At 39.7% G+C, this 23,146-nt stretch overlaps 1 protein-coding gene across 2 annotated transcripts in view; it reads left to right on the top strand.

Moving 5' to 3' along the window:
- The first annotated feature begins 253 nt into the window (after positions 1-253).
- Positions 254-23,146, top strand: part of LOC124171419 (Down syndrome cell adhesion molecule-like protein Dscam2) — a 578,614-nt gene continuing 555,721 nt past the window's right edge. For both annotated transcript variants that reach the window (XM_046550593.1, XM_046550594.1), the window contains exon 1: positions 254-560. In XM_046550593.1, coding sequence (XP_046406549.1) covers positions 401-560 — 160 coding nt within the window. In that variant the 5' untranslated portion in view covers positions 254-400. The remainder of the gene's footprint in view (positions 561-23,146) is intronic.

Raw genomic sequence — 23,146 nt, 5'->3', positions numbered from 1 at the left:
AGGGCGCCATTGTTTGCTGGGTAGGGGGTTGGTGGCCATATCTACCGGAGACGCCGAAATGCTCGGCTGCAGTCTTCGTCCCCTTCCACCGTCACCCGCCTCAATAAGGAGATTCCTCGAATTCCCAACCGGCACCCCGGCGCGCCCTCCCCTCCACCGCCTCCCCTCCGACGTCCCTCCCCTACCGCCCCTCCACCTGCGCACCAGACTAGGCGGCGAGCCGTACGAGACTCGCGTAGTCCTCCCCCTGACTCGCTCGCGGAAGCAACGTAGCCTGACTACAGCTCTCTCCGATTAGTCACTCGGCCCGCTGCTGGTAGCGCGAGGCGCGGCAAACTCGACGGCGGCGGACACCGGACCCTTTCGCCCGCTGGGCACGCTGAGACGCCGGGCAAATGGGATGGCCCGAAGACGTCCCGGACTGAAAGAAGCCGCCCGTCGCCGGGCAGCGCCCGTTGTGTTCCCCGCTGTGAGGATGACATCGCGGCCTCCGGGTCGCCGGGGGTTCGCCGCCGAGGCCCTTGTCTTCGGATTGGCCGTCGCCGCCTGCCTCGGAGGCGGTGAGTACAGACCCCGCCTTTTCCCGTCTCCTCTCCGGCCGTTCCCGTTTGACTCTCACGGTGGAACGTCCCGCGAGGAGCGCGCGAATTCGTGTTTTGAAGCGGTCCCGCCACCGCGGTCTGCGAAGTTTGCGCGGTCGAGCGTCGTGTCTGCGTGGATTGGGCGCCTCGCGCGAAGGAACAGGTTGTCGCCGCCTTCTTGTTCTTACGAGTACGCTCACGTCGACGTTGATGAGAATGACAGTGATTTCACTAAGGCTTATGGCCCATGTGGGCAAAGGTCTTCAGCGCTGACAGTGAAGTTTTAATTCAATCGTGTGTTGTGCTCAGGAATTAACCTGTTTTTTCGTCTTTGCATGTACATATGCTTGATTATTTATTAATGGATTTATGGGTGATTATCATCGCTGTTACTTTAGCAGTTAACGTACATCAAACTCCGAAGATATTAGTTGTCACCATTACGCAGGAATGCTAATGTTTCAGGCCGAATTTAAGAACAGTTTCCTTCCAGAAGTATTAAATTATCTTAATTAGCAGGTTTACTAGCGTTAATACTTGCGATTTAAGGTCGTGTCTTTTACCGTTTAGGGTGTTATGGAGGGCAGCCTTAAGATATTTCATGGGAATGCTACTCTCCTTAAACAATAAATACTCATCATGGTAGCAATTAGATGCACTATGGACATCATTTCCGTCATCATCTTATGCTTGCTTCAACTGCAGTTACTGACAATTTCACCTTGCGGGTGTACCGATGGTAAAATATTATTATTGCACCGTAGGCACATTTTCAAGGTGTTGAAAAAGACATTAACCAGATTAGATGCTGAAATACTGCTAAATGTTTGTCCTGATCATTCTTCGAGTGATCAGCACAAATATTCAGGAGCATTTCTTCAATTGAAGTGTGCCAAAACTTCTACTGCTTATGAAACAATAATGTCGCTAACTTTTATATAAAGGTCATATTCATCAACCGTATGCCGATTTTTCGTTTCTATTCATTTACTTGCTGGTTCAGTGTAGTTTAAAATGAATGGAATTTCTTTTCCGTCATATTAAACTCGAGAAATTATTTTCATTGAAGGCTAATAACTTTTAAATAGATTTATAAAAAATATTTGAGAACTCGTTGAGACATCATTCCTATGGAATTTTTGTGGTCTAGGTATGTTTCAAGTCCTAAGAATGCCGAAGCCAAGTCGAATAGTGTCGAAGAACTTTTTTCTCCCGGATAAATCATTGGCCCCGTGACGAGAGGTGGATTGGGGAGTATTCCATTTGCGGACACGGAGGGTAAATCGGAAAGAGAAAAAAAAAATTAATTGAAAATTTCCCCAACTATGGCATCGAGGGGCGTTAATTAGAAGTGTTTCGAAGGAGCGGGGTGCAGTTGGCAGGAACTCAAGGGCCGAGGAGAGGGCTCGAAGGGTTTTTCTGAGGAGCGGGTTGGAATCAATGGCATGTCAGATCATTTGCCGTCCTCCGTGCTCTCCTTTGTCAAGCGTTGCTGTTGTGCCTTGGTCCGACTTCCTACCCGCCCTCCCGATCGCTCCGTTTTAACACCCGTGCATTGTTTGCTTTTCCCTCAATTCTCGCTCTCCTAATTGAGTCTCTTATCTTCTCAACACCTTCACGAGATCCTCTCGCTTCCAACTCCATCATATCTACACTTTCCCTCAAGGATCGTACAGCATCGGATGGGGACCATCTTTCGGATTATTCTCTGTTTTCTCGGTGCGGACCTTTCGCTCAAATTCTCTACCGTCCTTTGGGCCTTGGAAATCTTAAGACCCTTTCGTTCTCGTGGCTATTTCAATTTTCGCTCCCAGATAGCTCAAGCCTGATTCAAGAGCACATGAGGCCTCCTTGAATGTTGTGTTCTATATAAACAAATTATATTATTTATATAGAAAACTAAATGCTCTATAAAAAATGCCATTTCATCAAGAGTGATAAAAATGTATATAATATCCGGGCCATTCCATTTTTGACGGAAGTACCTATAGAGAAAACCATGCAATAGGATATTTCGATAAAATTGTAAAATGCACAAAATATGCAATACTTCTAGCTATGAATGATCAACAAACATTAATGAGGTTTATGTTCATTAACATTAAAATTAAAAAATTAAAATTAATTATCGAAATACCTTCTAAATATGCACTGAATTAACATGTGACGGAATTATTTCCAGATCAACCTCGTAAGTGTAATGATTTGAAACCTCTTCAAAACTCTGTGAATCAAAGTATAATTTGAAAACTTTCAATAAGGCTCTGAATAATGTTTCAAATACTGATTTTATAAAATTAAATCACTTTGCTGATCATTTATCAAGATAAAATCTTTCCAGCCTAAATATTTATTTCAGAGAAAAAGTTGACATTTTCGTGGAAATACCCATCCAGTATAAAAGTGAAACTAGCTTAAAGTATTATAAGCAATATTTTAGCATGTAATAAAACATGGGCTAGGATATCGACACCTTGGTTTTCTAAGAGTTAAATTAGGTCCATAGAATTTTGAGCCAATTTAAAAATCAAAAAATAACATTGACACCTTTGCCGTCAGTTATATTTGGAGTACAGTAAGGAGTAATACCGTAAGTATGTCATATATAGGACGCGAAACTCACAATTGTACCACTTGCACTGGCAGGTAATAAGCAAAAGTTGATAAAAAAAAGCTTAATTCAACATTTTATTTAATTTTAATCAATATGTTTTATCTGTGATAATACCTTTTAAATTAAATCAAGTTCTAATTACCGTATAAATTTGAAAAAAATAATGAGCAAGAAATTATTAAGGCATGCAAATCATTACTTTTATTTTAAATAAATTCTCAGTGACGACTACTATTTTTATATTTTTCTTTTCCAAATTGAATACTTGAGCCATGTGGGATATAAAAAATAATTACAGAGGTGTTTTGAACTGCAACTTTCCATCAATGGGTATTGGAAAAGGAGACGGCTTAAATGTGAAACATCATTTGCGAAATTATCGTTAACTTCAGATAACATTTACGAATGTATTAAGTGATTAATTGGTGTTGTTATTTGAGAGTTAAAGCTAAATATGCTATTTATTCTGAGTTTATTTAGAGGAAAAAACTAGCGCATAATTTTTGCATCTCCTAAATAAAATGTTAAAAAGTTTCCGTTAATAAAATAATTATCCAAATTAATTTCAAGTAATTTTTTGCATTCACGAAAATTTTACGACTAATGCAAGTAATAATCAGCATTTAAGTAAATAAACATGCAATATCATTTCGTCTGCCTCTTTAAATAAAAGTTTTCCAATTTTATTAACTTTAAATCTGTGAGTTTTTCAGGTTTTTTCACCTAGATCATAATTATTTATAGGTATAGATTCTGATTACTGCAGTGCTACTTTATGCAATAATATAATATATAATATATTAATGCTTCAGAACCCAAGGAGTAGCAAGAGGATATATATTCTTGCGGTCACCCTCTTGTTCAGACTTCAAATTTTCTAGTGCGAAAAGTTTTATAATTTTCCTTTGTAGGAGTTAACGTTAGCCCACGCTCAAGAGCATCAGTTGCACATTTTGCATACTTAATTAACTAAGCACTGCATCTGCTTGCCTACTTATTATTTTGGCATCCTTAAATTTTTCCTCTCATAATAATTCTCTCTCAAATCCTCCCGTCATCATTTTTTTAAACCCACCTGTTACCAGCTGCTGTTTTTATAATCGCTAATGAAATTCAAAAGCTGAATCTATCCGAATCAGTCTTGTTGAGCTATGGATCATGTGAATCATAGGAATCTAATTTCTCCTTACTCGGTGGCCAACTATTGCCATAATAAGGTATGGCCATGCAGTATCAGTCACTACACTCTTAATAGGCAAAATGCGGTAAAATGTCAAGTTAGATAATTAGCGAAAAATATTACCATTGCCACACAAAAGCCTTCATTGTTGCGGAAGAAAGTGCTAAGAAAAGGGATAACTTCTTAGGAGCTCACATTCTCGGTGAAGATATTTATCCTTCAGCGATCACTGTAATTAACCTCTTTCAGCTTTTCATCACATTGTGTTATCCTATGTCGAACAAATGAAGCGCAACCCAAAGTTTGAAATATTTCCGTTGAGAATCTTAGATTCCAAAATGATCCGCATCTGAAATGCGTATCCGTATCTGAAAGTGATGATGTTAATGTGGAAGAGGTTATTAGATTGAAGTTATTTTATTCGTGTAGAGTACCATCATAGTCACGATTTCAGCGTGTTTGGATTAGAAAATAAATATGTCACGATTTCGAGTCCTATTTGACCTACACTTAATTTTCTCGATGATGGAAGGACTTGTATTTTTCAAGGAGCCTAGTCATATCAGAGAGCGCCTGTGAATTGTTAATAATTTGGAAGCAAGCAGCGATGAGGTTACTTAATAAACTGAAAGCCAAATAGACCAAGATACTGTTAGGTATTTTGAGAAGAGCCATGCATAAGGATAAACAAGTTGATAATCTTTATCAAAAACATCACGGGAATGGCTGGCCATGAGTGAATTTTTGTTTGAGGTGAGATAGTGTTCTTAAATGGTGCATTAATATGGCCAAAAGGCATTTCTTTCTGCTTTTGCTGAAACTTAGACCCGTTTCTCAAAGTTACTAACTCTCTTCAACCTGTGTGTTAGTGAGTTAAAAACTTAATGCCGAGTAAGCTACTAATTTTAAGACAGCTTCCTAATTATAAAATTCATAGAAAGCGAGTGGAATGGAAATTTTTCGTTACGCAATTTATTATTTATCCTAGCTACGTTCCTCGGGCAGCGATATATTTAAGCAAGGTGTAGGATGAAGCCAAGTGATTTTCATGTGAAGCAAACGGTGCCTTATTATATGGAAAGCTTTTTCGATTATAAAGATGGAGAACTTGGTTGCCTAGTAGGTGAAACGCTTGGTTGCTAGTACTGAATGGTTTTTGGTTCATGTCCTGAAGGATGAATTTCTGGTCTCCCTTCCCGCCAACGGAAATCCTTGAAATACAAAGTGCCGCATGGAAATAAACTAGCTCCTCTACTTGGAAATAGGAAAATTTTCCAACCTTCAACTTAGATCAGGGAAAGCTGTATCCCACCTTTCCAAGCAAATCCTCTGACTGAGGAAGCTAGCGAGTGAATTACCTTGAAATAAAATAACTTTCTGTAACGTTTTCTTTAATTTCCACTTCTCTTACTTAACAAATGATTTTTATAACACTTTATAAAGAAACTTTACAATTTAAAACTCGTGAGCATAAACAACATCAACAAGCCGCCATGACTATTATAATCCCATTTGTACTACCCGTACTGCCACTCACTGAACCGCTGCCATGGACTGCACCAGTGGGGATCTTGAGTTCTGCCGTATCCCTTTTCCTCCGGTCTCTTTCTCTCTCGTAGGCGCCTGCTTTTGGTCTGCGTCCTCTTCTTCTTTCTGCCGATCCTGAATTCTTCCGTATTTCTTCCTCCGGTCTCTCAATACACCAGTACTTTAATTTATCTCCCAATCTCTTACAACACGTCTATCTCTTCCTTCTCTCCATACACGACTGCCCTTTTTCTTTTTGCGTCCCTCACTACCATTATTGCCTCCCATTATTGCTTCCTCACTACTATTGTTAATTTTAATTCATTTAAATAAACAACATGGCAGCTTGTTTACATTTCTAATCTCAATTTCAAGTGACGATGATGATACTGATTCGGTTGGATTCGATTAGCCAAAGTGAAGGGGGTGCAAAACTAGGCTTAAATGTTTTGATTGAATTGCGTTTTAGTACTCTTTGCTCCGGCTTTAATTGATCTCTGTACTTCAAAACTCATGGAGAATTGCATTTTTAAGAAAAATTGTGGTAAATTGGAGCTTAGATAGAGATAATTTGTGACAATTCATACATTAAATAGAATTCTAAGTAGGGAAGTAACTTTTAAAGTGTTCATTACACAGTTTCAAAAGTTTAATGATAATTATCGAGCATATGAGTGTGAAGAATTTTCCATCACAAATTTATCCAGATTCTAAGGATAAAATGAACTTCGTGATAATTATTAGCTTGTTGCCACAGGATCGAAAGAGTACATTAAGTTGTGTGAAATGCATTTAATCACGTTTTAATTTTTTGTAACGTGGAATTTTATCGATGGGGCTGAGTGCTTTAGCCTGTCGATGTACGCCTGTCGTTTTGTAACAGTCATCGTGAATACATGCATATCAATATCTGTAGGATAGAGGAAAAGGTATCCATAAGAGTCATGTAACCTTTCAGATTTTGTGTTTTTTTAAAACTCTCCTTATCCGTTTCCTATCATATGCTGGCGCATATGCAGTGAATATAGAATGAATGGAATCGCCTCATCAGCCTCGTAAAATATGCTTTTTAACTGTGAATTACTTTAAATTGTGATTGTAATGGCGAACAGATGAAAAGGAAGATATAGTTGCAATGCAAATAAAACCAAGTAATTTTCATGTAGCCTCAAACCACGGTCCTCTCAATGATACATAAAAAGTGGCACTTGGGCTTAATAATGTTTGATAAATTCGCTTTTATCTTAATTTAAAAAAGTGTGGCATTCGTTTTGGAGTCCATTTGAGGTGAATTTTTTTCCTCTTGCAGAAAATATATTTTGTCGTACTTTTCGAAGTTTTCATACCTTTTAGCGAACTTATTCCTGCCTATTCATTGTACTGTAGCTTTTCGTTCAGAATGTCCCTACCATCCGAGCTGCGCAACTTGAGTGGAAGAGCCACCATAATGATAACGGTATGAGGTCAAGTTGACCAGAACTCTTGCCGCCGGCTTAACGTTTCAAGGGTCCCCATCGCCCTTACATCCGACTTTGCCGCTGTTCATCAGTATGACACGTAGTACTCACGTTTTTGACACAGTTCCCATTGCTCTGTCTCTATCTCCGCTGCTCTACAAGTGTCTCAGGAGGCAGTTTTATTCTTTTTTGACGCCGTTCGTGTTTTAAGCGATTCTCTCTCTGGGAATACAATTTTAAACTTTTCAACGACAAGACTGTCTGGGAGAGATTTGTTGGGATCTTTTCCGGTGGGATGATATTTCAGGAACTTTGGCGCCATTACGGTCCAATGGTTGAGTATGCCCTGGAGTAACGGCCACCCACATCGGGAAATACCGTTTTTCTATCGACATTATTAATCTGTGCTTAACTTCAGAATTTGTGAATTCCATTGTTAATCCTCTTGTCTAACATTCATATCCTTCATGGTTGACCTATGTAAATCACGCACTGGATAAATTTATGGGTTTAATGGAGATACCTACTAAATTTTAATCTTACCAGATTGGTATGCGTTTCGTTAACAGGATAATTTGAAAGGCCAAATATGTTCAAATAACATTTATTTCCCTCATTAAATAATAAGAATTGCCAAACTTCTATCTCCTAAATAAAATGTAAGAAATTTTCTGTTAACTCATTGGCTAATTAAACTTAAAACAAATTATTGTATTTAAAAACAATTTTAGGACTAATTCAAGTAATATTCCTTCATAACAAATAAGTAATCCACATTTTTTCCACCGCAATAAATAAAAGTTTTCTAATTTTATTAACTTATAAACTCTTTTTCGGGCAATCCTATTTTTTCTTAGCGATGAATATGAATTTTATCGCCGTTGACTTTTAGCATTACCAATCAAAAATTCTGCTTCACTGTGACTCAAATCTTCATTAGATTCTCCAATAAGCCAGCGTTTCTCCTTTCATCGTTTTCTCTTACGTATTTCACCTCTTCTACAAGTCTTGCTCTGAGCATCTCATTCTAGGACTTTCTTTTCTTTTAAATCTCTTCTGCATTTCTCGTTCTATGTTTTCGTATATCTTCTACATATCTTGATCAAACCATTTTATTCAAGATCTTTCTTTCTTTTTTTGCCGTTTACTTGTTTTTTTGCCGAACGTCCTCTTCAATAGATAGATTGCTTGAACAATTGGGAATAGTTATCTTTGAGAGCGACACAGGGAACATCATCTTAGAGCCCCACTGTACTTGCAGGTCCGACAGAAGTGATAAATTAAGAGAGATATTTTGCCGAATAGATAAATATGGAATTCGTTTTCCCCCGAATCATAAAGGACTTCATTGAATGCTAGTCGTAATTTTGTTGGAGCATTTGCATTTTATATGTAAAAGGCTGGTGTCCTAAAATTTGAATCAAAATCAGATGTGTTATCTTCCACTAACTCTTTTTACTTTGGTTTCACATAATTCTATGTCAGGAGACAGTCAAATTCAGGCTCGCACCGTTAAGAGGGACTGAATACCAGGCGTCGAAAGGTTGTGCTGAGAGCAGGTAACAGTTGAAATTAGGACCCGTTTAAGGTTTGTTGGTGATAGAGCCCCGCGTCAATGTGGCAGGGGTTTTACTTTCTTGGGGCCTTCGGATATGGGCAGTGGCGTAGCGATGGGGGGTCCAGGCGATCCGGGAATTTCTTTCCTTCATCAATGAAAACAAAATATTGAAAAAGCATTAATTTACAAAAGATTTCGTTGATGACTGAAGTTATTTCGATTATGAGACGTGTATAAATTAGTTTAAAACCCTCTAATCTGTACCCTGTTTTTAAAAAAAAATCCCACCCTGGTTCTGGACCCCCTGAACGATATTCCTGGCTCCCCCTTGGACATGGGGGTGTATAAGTTGAGAAAAGGAAGGATAGGCAGTATGCATACCAGCACTTTGGTGAAAAAAGATTTGCTGCTTTCCCGGCTAATAATGTAGGTAAAAAACTCTTTCCGGGATTCTCACCAGGTTAAATTCTCCATATTAACCATCATTTCAAGCTCCGACACGGGGCTCATCCTCAGGGCTACTGAATTTCGTTTTATTTGCAACCATAAACAAATAAAACGAAATTAAACATCCCTGAGGATTAATCCCCGAGTTGGACCTTGAAGCATTGGGTAATTTGGAGAATTTAAAGCGGTGGGAATCCCGAGAAGAATTTACCCATACCAGTCCTTTGTTCCTCTCAGATTGTTTTGCACAGTATTCGGTGGTGACCGCCCTCCTTTGGATGCTATTGATGAGTAAGCCTCCTGCTGTGTAACCACCAATCAAGCAAACGAGAGGGCACCATATTCTATCCTCTCATTCTTGGTGGAAGGCCTCGCTTCTTCATTCTCCACCTCACTCGAACTCGTTTCCTTCATTAATAACATCTACAGTGCGCTATTTGGTAACTTCCTTCTGTACACAAAATTTCCGGTGGCCAAACCATAAGTGAGCCGTTTTAAGATTCAAAGATAATTTTTCGCAGTCACAACTTTCATTCATCTTCCTTGTTCATCTTTTCCCTTCAAATAGATCCCATCCTTGTCAATAGCATGAGTGTGCTGATTACCGTTAACTACTGAGCATATAAAATTCGCAGAAATACTCCGTGCTGATATGTTCCATACTGATCCTTCTCTTTCGTATTCTCAACTGCGGTTTTCGGTCTCTTAAGGTCATCAATACAGGAAAAATCCCTCCTCAGCCCTTTCTAACTTCGCTATACTCCCTGATTCATTCCTTTAACAGCACACTTTGACGCCTGGCTTCCAATCCCTCCCAAGGTTCTGAGACGTGTTCTCAGTTTCAGGCATTTGGAGGGTTAAACACAAGGGGACTGCATAGAGGAGGCCCAACTCCATCCTAAAAAGGCTGATTTCTGTTGACACTTCGGTCGCATTTCAACCGGTTTTCAAAAATGTCCGCGGTGTGGTGATGAGAGTGATGCGACCCACTTTTTACCAATATGTTGCAGAATAACGTTTGCTATCGCGGGGAGTAGCATTGAAAAATAGATAGATCACATCATAATGTGTGTCAATTTCGGGTAATACCCCTATTCATACCTTATTTCCCCGTGAAATTCGCATGAATTTGTCCGTCAGCGATACGAGTGGTGACTTTTGTAAACCGATTTAAATGCGCGCCGAGTGATAACACATTATAGACCGACTTTAGGATCCCCTTCTGTGACAATCGTCGCTAAGCACTTAGATGTTGCGTATTACGGGCTTCGGTAATTTCTCTTTAACAGGCGTTGTTCGAATACTTTTATTTCCAATCCAAATCGTATACCTCATCAGAGTTATGTTAGTGGGACCGTTTACAGTCCGAATTGAATCCAGGGAGGCCGAAGAGGAATCATTTGTAAAAGTAAAATACAGTATTTTTATTTTGACGATGCTATTTTACTTCACGTGTTGCCGGGAAACTCAAACGAAGTATCAAGAAGGTGGCTGTTGTTAAATGCTAAGTACAGTTAATGGCTTACGGTTCAATTATTAGCGGTTGTTCCCATCATTATTATTTTTGATTTTATGTTTTAAAAATCTGGTTATTTACATGATGCCTTGTTTATAGAACGGGATTATAATAACAAGACACTTGTTGAATCGTGTTACTCTTTCATCCTCCTGGATTCTACATTGCACCTCCATTTTCTTTGACCATTAGGCAGGCGAGAGGACAATATTTCCCTTCAAGATCTCATGTAGCTAAACGAGTCTCTTAATACCGTCCAGATATTAACACTGCCTCAGCCGTACACCAGAGTCATTGTAATTGGCTCATATTCTGCCATCAACAGGTCTTTCCAACCCACGCTTAGTGCAACTTTCTTGGCCTTTAGAGGGAGCTCGGTATCAGAAAATCGGCGCCACTAATTCCCGCTCCATCGAAAGAGTCGTGCTTTTAAATAAATGTGAGGCATGGCAAATGCTTCATTAAAATTAATATTTTTTTGTATACAGCATTAGCCGCCTAACTTTTGTTCAGATTTCTTCAGATATTTTAAATAAAAGTGTAAGACGGCCAATGCTACATTTAATTAATACTTTTAAAAATACAGCAATTGATTTTGTGCGGATTGCTTAAGATATTAAATAGCAAAAAATTAATTTGCATGGAGAAAAAATGTGACTGAAAGGGTTAAGGTTAATTCGTCTGATATGAATTTTATTTCGATTAGAACATGGCATTTGAATAGCTTTGGAGTGCCAATCCTCCACGTGTGGTAGTTCATTTTCCTTGTGAGAAAAAACTGGACCCAAGTCAAGAGGAAGTGTAGGATCTGAAAAACGTGTTTTGCCTTTCCGCTCAGATCTCATAGATTTATTTTTTGTGTTGCAAGCCAATCATATATCCTTTATCATCCGTAAAAATAAGCTCAAAAAACATTCATATAACAGAAATATTATGCAAGTATGTCGACAATCATTCATAAGAAAGCATGATACACGGTTTAACATTGCATTTATATATTAACCTATGAATTCCGTTGCCAGTTGATTTATGGTTTTGTTCTGTTCTTTGCCCTCAGTTAAAATCAGAAAGAAAATTCAGATAAGTAAAGTCAAATTTTGTCAAAAATCTTTATAAGGAAGCATCACGGATAGCTTAAAGCTCCATTTATTGATAAGTATCTAAAACCCGCAACATAATGAAAGGATTATAATTTATTCTTATTTGGATTCTTATTCTTCTTTTATTTAGGATTAGTATTAATTCTAAGTTGGATAAAGATGAGGTGAAGTGTCCACGTTATGGTTGACGTTTGGTGGAACATGGCTTCTAATCCTATCGGTGACAACAGCAGAAGGTACTGCATAGATATTCACAACTGCGATTCTCTCTTCCGCAGAGCGGTGCAGAGTCAACATTTTGGACACGAATATTGCGAATAAGGATCCTCAAGTCGGCCTTTAATAGTGTCGTCACCCACCGCGCATTTAAACGGGTTTGCGAAAGTCGCCACTTGCGTCGCTGATGGATAAATTAATTCGAGTTTCACGGGTAAATAAGGAATAATTAAGGGTTTAAATCGAAATTTATGAACATGATGATCTAACAAATTCATAACTTTTCAATTCTATTCCTGGCAATTACAAACATTTTACTGCAATAAATACTTGAAAAAAGTGGATCGCATTGCACTCATCATCGGGCCGCGGACATCTTTGAAAACCCATTAAAAACAACAGAAGTGGCAACAGAAATTAGCCTTCTATGGGATTGAATCGGGCCTCGATACAGTCTCCTTGATTTAGGATAATGCTAATGATTTTTGGCCACTTATGAGTCATGTTTAAGGCGATTGCAGACTACCAGATCACCATGCAAATTTATATATATGTCCATTTGGCAATGAATTTCCGCTGTTCTATCATTTGTATCGGACCTTGGAATAAGAACGTTGCGTTAGCGTTAAAAAATCTTGCTCGTCACGGGGTCCTGGCTGATTCGACTCGAGCCTTTAAGAAGTTCGCTCATGTTGCTCAAGCACAACATTCCCAAAACTCAAAAGGATGTCTCTTTTCATTTAAATTCTTCGATGCACCTCTCATTTATCGATAAATCTGTTGGATTTGGGCCCACTAATACTTTAATAGGCATGCCTGAGCTCAAAAAATGGTAGTTGCACATATTAAATGCGAAGTGGACGCTGTGGTACGGGCCATGATTAACCCACATTGGAAGACTCACTCGTCCGTGGCATAAAAGCGATGGGAGTGAAAGAAGCAGTATTCAGATAGTGCTGTACTGTAATCGACATCCTCTGTATAGGTACTGAAAGATTGGTCTTGAAGATTATTTATATAAACTTACAATCGTAGGCTTTCCCGGCGTATAGAATTGTGTAAGTTTACACGGCATTTCCACCGGGTCAGGTTCTCTAACTCCATCTCGCCCATCGAAACGTCGGCCGAGATGGTGTTGGAGAACCTGACCCGGTGGAACTCCCGTGTAGCCTTCCACAATATATAAACTTATATTTTCAAAGTACAATAAAATGTTTCCAGTTCCCTACATTACTTATCCTGAAAGTTTCATGATGATAGTGAGATTGCAAACTAGTAATGTGATTCTAACAAGAATCGTTCGATCAGGAGTGATGAGTCATATTCAGGTCCTCACTATCCTCTCCACCAATTGATCTGTCGGACAGTTGTACTCATCTGTTCCGTGATTAGTAGAAACTTACCCAAACGGGGAAGGGCACCCTAGCTGTTTTGACGGCTCTTAATAATGGGGAACATGCATGAAATTATTTCATCATACTAGTAGCTCTCATTGAATAGACAATTTTCTCACAAGTCCAAATATAAAAGCCAAAAATCTCCTAGCGCTCCACAAACATCAGTAAATGCTAAATAAAAGTGCTCGAACATCGCTTGAAATCACGTGGCCTTAAACGCCTTCTGACGTCATTGCACGGTACACCATTCAATTCGCTAATAGAGTGGAGCGGAAGAGCCTTGATAACAATATATCGAGGGAAAAATCATCAACGAGCTTTTTAGTAGTTCCTCAAAGGGCAAATTAACTTAAAAGGGATTTCAGAGGGCACAATAAGACAGTTTACTTTTGGTCGACTCCTTTATGACGACTGATTTTCTGAAAAACAGTGATTGCTTCGTCACTAGCGCGATACGAGGAGTAGAAGCAAGCAGGTAAATAGTTATGCGGTTAATCAAAATTACATTACAAACGTTTTTAAATATTTATTTTTGTCCATTCAGATTGAATAGATCCATTGATATCTGAAAATCTATCTATGTATTAACTTAATAACCATGAGTAACTTCGATAGTTTTCCCCAATCGGCCGGAGCTGAGATTCAAATGATCGTGAAATGCTAATAAAAAAGTATTTGATAGACACAGAAGTTAGTTTCAAGTACTATTTACGTATTATTAGTACTATTTTGTATTTACTCAAGTTTCTGTTTTTGAACCGAAACCCACTGCAGAAACGAGTCAAAGTTTTAGGTTTTGCGTTGACATGCAGCGAACTTTTTTGGTATGATAGTGGCATATATTAAGTTTACCTTGCCAAAATCCTCATATTTCTCGTATATTCCTTATTTTTCTCCATAGTTTAATAGTAATTAGTATTTATTCTCGTGAACAGCCACCTTCCTTTATATTTAATCCTACAATGGGTAAACTATTAGGTACATTTCTACGGTTGTTTATGAAGTAAAATGAGTGATACATCCTAAATTTGGTGGCCATCCGAGAAAAACTGGCATTTCGATAAAACCCTACTGCAACCCTTATTTAAGATTGTACTTACGTTGAGATATATTCCGTTGACAATGCGCATAAAGTATTTAACTCCATTCTGTAGGACATCAACCACTTCCTTCTATTGTTTTTGTCCTTTGAGACACAAGCACAAAACCTCCTCCGGCGAGAAAATAGAGGTACTTGAGCGCCGGGGCACTATACACGATTTCAGACGTTTTTCTATTGGATATCCATGCTGCAATACACTTATTCCACTAAGCAAATGATGTAGGTGTGCAACGTAGATCGCAATGTGCAATCAACTTATTTTCATTTAATCTTTCCAATTCTCCCAAAAAATCCCCTTTATTTAATTCAACAACACCTTGGCAACATAATATATTCATAATATGCATTTTGACGTTGAAACAGCAATTATTTTCGCCAAATTTGCGTTTTAGCTCCTGCCTAGACCGATTTTGTATCCACTGCCTCAGTCTGTCGTCAGTGGATACCGTGCCGTGGCGTCACTCTCCGATGACGTCGTGTTTTCAAGCAGCCGATGAAGATTAATTTTTAAAGACTCATAACTCGGCTGTAAACATTATTCATCCGCAAAATTTGAGGCGAGTACATTTGAGGTAGGGACCTTCTTATTGAAGTACTTTAAAAAAATTGTGCGCATTCCCCAAACATTAAAACCGGTTGAGCAAATAAAAAATTGTGGAAAATTAGTACAGCTGTGTGTATCTTTACTATCGATGAATTTACTCAAGGTGAACTCGCCAGCAATAAACCTAACACCCAGACGGAATTCGAACCCGCGACCTCCAGGCCAGCGAGCAAGGCGATGCCCCCGAGGCTGGCCCCCGTCGCGCATTCCCCAAACTGCACTCAGCGCCCGCCCCCCGCATTCCGCGAGCAAATTTCTCTGGAGCGCCATTATTCTCGACCAGGCGTTCCCATTTGACCCAACGGCGGCCCTCGCTGACTCGCCCGCCCCTCCTCCACCACTTCCCGCGCCGAACCGCATATTTTTGTTTCACCCGCCGTTTTATTCGCGCGCCCGGAGAAAGTGAACATTTCCATCACTCAGAGCTCGCTCGCTCGCTGGTTGTGCAAAGCGATGGAGCAGTGCGCTCGGTGGCCACGTGAAACGAGAGATATTACCGCTTAGTCGACGGTCGGATGGCTCGCGGAAGTGGCCGTCCGTCCTTCGTTGGCTTCGTGAGGTAATTCGACGCGGGATCGGTGCGGCCGTTGGGCAGTTTGGAGAAGGTGGCGGGCCATCTCAGGCGTAAAGACTCGAGGCCCGGAGGCAAAGGGGATAATTGCCTCGTGTGGCCAAACGCCTCTCTCTCCGCTGAACAAATACATCCTGGGAACCACGTTCAAAGCGCTTGGAAGCGGTCAAAAATCATACTACTGAACAGTAACTGCAAATTCTATGCTCAAACCCCTCTATATCCCTCGACTTGTGTGTATTTTTTCAATAAGTATCACTCGTTTCTCACTTCACATTAAATTTTCTTCCGTAGAGAGTGTGAAAGAGAAGAAATGCGTGGCTATGAAAAGGCTAGTGGTTAGGAGAGAGGAATGAAGAGCTGCGCCCAACCAACCTTAGGATTGTTGACTAGGGATGGTGATATTGGGCAAACTCTGAATTTTCCGGCATCTCAAATACAAAATTCAACATTTGAGAAAATACTGACGCAAAATTTCCAAATTTTAGTTCAAGACAAATATTAAATACGGTCCAGTGAAAGTGCAGCGAAAATTTCCTGGTGGTGGCCTGAGTATTAAGACATCACGAAAACGTACCTACCGAGCAGGAGTTATACCATGCATTCCCTTATAAGGACGCATCACTTGCCTTTTCACGGGACCTATTTAGCGACGGATTACTTGCTTTATACTGATGGTATCATTCTGAAATTTTTAGGTTAAGTAAAGTTTGCCATAGCAATGATATCCTTTCACTTTGAGTGGTGAAAAATCATATTTAGGAAAATAATTTAAAGATTAAAGGTGAAATTATCAAATGTGAGATGTACTCAAATGTTCCTGCATGAATCTATGCATGCATCTTTGTGCATGCGTGCAATGTGTTCGTTGTTTCAAGTTTTTCATAATGAGTTTGGTGAACTCAGTGTTTTTCAACCTTAGTTTGGATTTCATATAATTATTTTTTAACCGATGGATTATTTTTTTAGAGGAAAAGAGGAGATATGTTGAGTAATACACGTTTTGACAAGGAGTTTTAGGACAAGAATGGAATTCAGACCTTGGAAATTATGTAGCTATGGTAGCCGGGCTTGGAATTTCTTTACATTTTCATGTTCTGAATTTATGCAGAATATTGAATTGTTTTGCGAAGAGGTTTTTCCACTTATTATCAGAGAAAGGTGCTTCTCCCTGCCCATATTGCACCCGAAAAGATGCAGAAGTAGTTATGTAATAGTGAAAAATACGAGCGATCTCTCATCATCGCTATTGAAGGAATAAAATGAATGCGGTCGCGCATCGCCTCCTGTTTCAAGAAACTGAATCCTAGATAGAGCCTCCCTCGAATCTTATAACGATGGTGTTTAACTTTACAGCAATTATCATTATCTCGCATTTCCTTTGATAAAATTTCACTAACATTTGTTTTCCGTGGACGATCTTGGATAGTTCAAAGTGTACGCGTCCTTTGCAAAACTTCATCTATGATTCAATATCCCTTAATTGTTCTTAATTATTATTTTGTATGCAAGAAAGTATTATTTACGAAAATTATTGTTTATTTTCAAAGAAAATATTCTTGGGAACCCGTAACTTTCTTTGCTAATACTATTATAGCTTTTGGTGGAGGTACTGTTTGCTTGTGAGAAAGAAAACAGAAAGATTCATATGATGTATTCTAAAATCACGAAAAATATAACTTAGATGAAATATACGAAAAAATCCTTCCAATGAAATATTGTTTAAGCAGAAAATGAACTCGATGCGCATCAATGTTGTTTAAGATTTCGAATTGATAGTAATTATTTGTCATCTCTTAGTGATAGAAATCAACGCTTTTAAAACTTTGAATTAGGGATAGGTAGTATAAACATGGTTGGCGTTTGGCGTGGAGAGGCTGTATAAATCAATTAGATCTCCGAGGAGAAAATTGATAATTTATTTTGGCGTATTTTGTGATCAATGTTGCTCATTAGACGATCTTCTTAGGATAAAGTCTTTCACGGGTATCGTATGATTTAGCTCAAATGTGGCCTTTTTTAGAGCGTTATGTATGCGACTACTTCGAATTTCTTGTGGCCTCCCTGTTTCTCACCATTTTTCGAAGTATTAGTTCATCAATCAGTCTTTACGTTTTGTTTACAAATAACTATGCTTTCATGGAAATTTTTTTAGCCCTATCTCATCATCTTAATGTCAAAATTTTGAATGAAATTTCTCTATCATTGAGGAGGTTTGCGTCTAGTCGTGAGTGCTGTACCCCTATTCTTCTTTGAATGAAGTAATCCCTCGAAATGTTTCTAAGGCATGTGGCATTTGGATATCAAGTGGATGCTCCTAATTTCACATTTATTAGGGAATGCTGCTGAAATGTGTATCGTTTTTAGTTTTTTGCAGGAGAATATTTTAAAATTTTCTGCTAAGTGAAAGTGGTTTAGCGTAAATTTTTTTGTCTCTTTCAATTTTCAAGGTTGACGATGCAATTATAGCCTGAATAACCATTTCGCTCCTATTTACACACGCATCCTTAGGAGTTTCATAATCACGTTCGTTTAATTTCTCCACGAACGCAATTCGTACAATTGACCTGAATACCTCCTATCAAAGTTTAAAACCCCAAGAAAAATTGGTATTATTTTCATGTTTGCCGATCTCCCATGGCTGTGGCAGTATGCGAAGAATTTTAATCAAAACATTCTTTGTTCATTATGCATTCCATTTGCATTCCCTGAAAACTCATTTCATAGTCTGTCATGTATTCCTCAGCTTTGCCAAATTTTCAATTCGTTCATTAAAGAGCGCATTTCGGTAATTGAACCTATGCTCAATAAATTTAGCTGGAAAGACGATCACTCCATTTATAGTTAGTTTCAATCCTAAGAATAACCTAACCAGTACCATTTACAATTCAATCGAAATTTCGCATCGTCATTTGTTCATTCAATGGAATGCGTGGGTAACTATAACATAAAGCACTTGTGGAATCCAGATTGCGAGCCAATTATGGTGCTAGGGCTGGAAATGTTTGATAAAACTTGCTATTTAATATCATTCATCATTGCAAAAACATTTTTGTTTGGTATTGATTGTGTAACAGATGGAAATATTAAATTATGTTACTCCTATGATTTAAAGACATGATTGGGGAAAATTGAATCGATTCCAACATACTTTTACGTGTGATATAAGCTACTTTTTTACGTGACTGAAATAAAAAAAACCCTATTTACCAAAGATAGTGGCATTCATTTGTGAAGAGGCGGCATACATACAAAATTGTGGAGAAATGTATCTTCCAAACGGTTGCACACGCCGGACTTCAGCTAGGTGAAGAGCCTTTGCAGCTCTTAGCATCAGAGTAGAGGTGGCAATTTTAGGTTTTCGAATGAGTGAGGCCACTTTGAACCTTGGATGCAATTAAATCAGAACCATTAGCATATAGCCGAGTAACGGGTCTCCAGCCTCAGCCCTTCGGAACTCGCAGCCTAAGGATTAGCCGAAGAGCACGAAACCCATTGGGTACAACGTTCCCGCCCACTACTTGCAGTGGTCTCCTTTGTGAACCCTCGGCGTCTGATCGCTAATTGCGAACTCACCTCCCAAGTGTGACTACCATTCCTCCCGTTATCCTTGTAATCCAAGTTTCTCCAGGCCGTTTGCATTATGTCACCCGGTGACGCTCTCAAGTTCTGTGTTGAATCTAGGGAAAACAAGTAGATTCCTTTGGCTGAATGTACTTTATAAATATCGAGACTTGGAAATTAAGATCAAGTTGGATCTACGATATCGCATGATGTTCAAAATTATATTCAAATGCAAATTTTGGTCCTGAAAATCTATTATTGAATATTATTTTTAAAACTATGTCCAAAAGGGAGTATGTCGCACCTAAAGTGCCTTCATAGAACTTAAGTAAGTCTACTTTGGAACATTTTTTATATTTATCTCCTTGAAATCGCTCTTCTTAATGTTCTTATTTTACTTTTGAGCTTGTATTTCGTGCGTTGAAATGTGTTTTATGGTCTGCTTTATATCGCAAAAGCTGGAACAAGAAACGTCACGATATTTTATTCAGGTTATTGCGTGTTTTCAGTTGTCACTATTGACTCATAATCGTTTGCATGCCTTCAGACGCCTTTGCTCTTCTGCGATTATTTTCCATCTTACATTTTGCTTCAAATTATCACATGCTGATTTTTCTTATTTTGCTTGTTCGGCCTTCGCAAGTCTTGCATGATAAAGACCGGGTCACAATGGTATTCTCATGCATTTATGCATCCTCACAGCTAGGTGATACTGTAGTTACCTTTGGGTGAGATGATTGCGGGGGACAGGAATCCCTCGCCCCTCGGGCAAAGGCCACCAGTGTTTGTCAAAACCTATTGACCCAAATTGGCTCTCAGCATATCTGAGATTCCACGTGATGCTGTTGTGACCGTGGCGGGGGAAAATATACACGGCAGGTCCGGGATCGGAGCGAGTCCAGGGGTAGCGGGTGTCGTTTGCCCATTCATTAAATTCGACCGCTGCCCTCCTACCCTCTGCTCGCCGCCCTCCCCTCCAAATCCTTCTCCCTTACCCAAATTTCGCTGCTATCCCTCGTTTTCGCAATACTGCTCTCAATCGCAAGTGTTAAGGCCGTTTTACACGGTACACGGAATTGCGCAATCTGACGTACGTGCGAAGGCGCAGTCAAAATTGCGTCGTGTAAAGCGGTGAATTGCTAGAACACATGCGAGAATGCGTGGATGTGAGACGGAAAAATAGCCCCTGTTGTAATTTCGTTCATGCATTCGCGCAATTCCGCGCCATTTTAGAAATTAATGCAGCCATAACTTGCGCAATTCCGTGCCCCATGTAAAACGGCCTTTAGACGTGAATTCGCCACTTCTTCAGTTTTACATAATGGTTTTCGCTTTGAGGGGTCGAAAGAGTGCCAATACGCTAAATCTGATAAGTTGCTTCTTTTTTCAGTAGTTGCCAATAGAAGCGATAACAATTACAATTGGAGTCGGGTTGGTGTGGTTGCTAGAGTGGCTTCCTACCCCGTGGGCTCGGATTCAAATTCCGGCGGTGGCGGAGAATTTCAAAAAGAGGGCTCAGGTTGGTGTGGTTGCTAGAGTGTTGGCTTCCCACCCGGTGGGCCCGGGTTCAAATCCCAGCAGCGGCAAAGAATTTTCAGACTGCCCGATCTCTGCTTGAATGTTGTGTGGAGGACATTTCAAGCGCAACACTCCGTCTGTCGGATGGGACGTTAAGCCGTGGTCCCCTTGGTGCCTTTCGTTAAGAGCAGGCAAATGCCGACGCCGGGTTTCTCTCCACCCTTCCTTCCATACCCTTCCCTCATGGCGTGAATGACCCCAGCTGTCGGTCGCCTCCTCCAAATACCACACCATATTCTTGTTGCCCTATTTTACTAGAGTAAAACAATCTAATTTTGCGATGTTCCCAATAGCCATATATGTGTTGCGAATATTAAATTCCTTTGAATGCATGCATTAACTACTGCGTGTGCATTTACGTCATGATATTCCTTTAGCCTTCTTTTACTATGGTAAAATAATTAGCAGTATGTTTGTCACCTCACTATCTGAACAAGACGGAGTCAAATTTTACGATGCTCCCATACCATTTATCTTAGCAGTATGTTCTCATCTCTCCCCCGATAGACCTGTTATTTTTTCATTAAAGACTTTAACTTATTTTGTGCCCCAATACTTGGTGTTAATTGACTTTAATTATTGCTATTTTTTTAACTTCTTGATCGTTTCTTGGAAGTTTTGTTTGGAGACTGGGAGAAGGTACTTTACATTATGCTATTACTGAGCGAAAACTCTGTCACTTGCTTATCATTTACGAAATAAAGCTCATGCTCTACAATTAATGCTTTTTAATTTAGAAAAACTGCTCGTTTACTGTCCTGCCATGTTAATCATCTTTCCTGGCACAATGGGGTGAAGTGTGTTTGCTTTTTTTGATAAGGAATAGCAAAATTTGCTATAACGCACAACCTGTTTTGCTGTGTTTGCAGTGTCATGTGCCTACCATTTTAAGCTTCCTCAAAGATATGTTATCTGTTTTGCTTAGAAAAAGCATGTTATAATATCGAAAGTAGCGTATCAAAATGGATTGCTTACGAAAAGCTTTTCTAGAAAGTTAAATGCTCAAAAGGTTTTGTGCTCTCGCGACATGTTTTTTTCTTGGTACGTGTCCCAAACGGCGTGGACACTCTCCACATGAGAGTATCGCGCGTCCACAGCGGTGATCACCAGGGGCCATTGTCGCCCCTGGGGCGTGGCGTTGTCGGCTCCCTGTTGTCTGGAGCATTGCGCGGGTCGGGAGGAGGGTCCAGAGGGTGGGAGGGGGGGGGGGTCGCCAATTTTCCGCGTCCATGGCTCCGCTACCCCTTCGCCGTCACTCCTTGGGAAATTGCGTCCTAGGCCCCGCTGCATTGGTGCTGGCCGAGGATATTGCCTCGTGTATGGGGGCCCGTTCGATTGCCCGCCAGGGGCGGCCGGGATTATTGGCCGCAAGGGGGGCCCTGCGGGGTCCGGTGGTGTGGGGCCCAGGATGTCACGTTGAGGTAAAGGTTGGGGTGGGTTTTGAGTTGCGCGGAAAATGTATTCCGAGGCAACTGGAATATCTATCGAGGACGTCGAGGCAAAAAGCATTCAGGGCCGCACTTCACAGGTCGACTCCCTTCCTGTGCGTTCTTTTGCAGGTGAAAACTGCAGATCATTCAGGTGATGATTGCCTCTCCAATATTTTGGACCGTGCTTTTAAGAGCTGCCGATAATCGTTATGCTCTCGACTCTCTCTACGCCATCAGGAAAATAAATCGGTATATTTTTTGCCGTCTTTTACTCTCAATCGTTTGCCCCCATCGAAGTCAAAGCGTGCCCGGTCATTCTCGAATTTTGGGGACTAGCACGTAACGGTTCTCTTAAGTTCATAAAAATAATAAACTCCTTTTTGAAACATATTTATCTCAAACTTATACTTGTTGAGGTACGCGAATATAAATTTAAATGCTAGAAATGGAAATTATTTGAGTGACTACTATCGTATAGGACTTATATTTGCCTATTCGTAAACTAAATTCCTACGGTATTTTTCTCACATATTTAATACGCTAACTTTTATATCTTTTGACTCATTATATATGGACTAATCTCATTGGTGTTGGGATTTTTTCTTCTTTTTCAATGATATATCGCGATGATTTTCCCAAAGTCAGCTTTATATTTAAATAAAAATTAAATACTTTGAGCATGCGCAAATGCTCGAACCATTATT

The sequence above is a fragment of the Ischnura elegans genome, chromosome X (assembly GCF_921293095.1).
Source record: "Ischnura elegans chromosome X, ioIscEleg1.1, whole genome shotgun sequence".
In the NCBI taxonomy this organism is placed as follows: Eukaryota; Metazoa; Arthropoda; class Insecta; order Odonata; family Coenagrionidae; genus Ischnura; species Ischnura elegans.
Note: the sequence above shows the minus strand (reverse complement) of the source record. Positions and strands in the feature narration are given on the sequence as shown.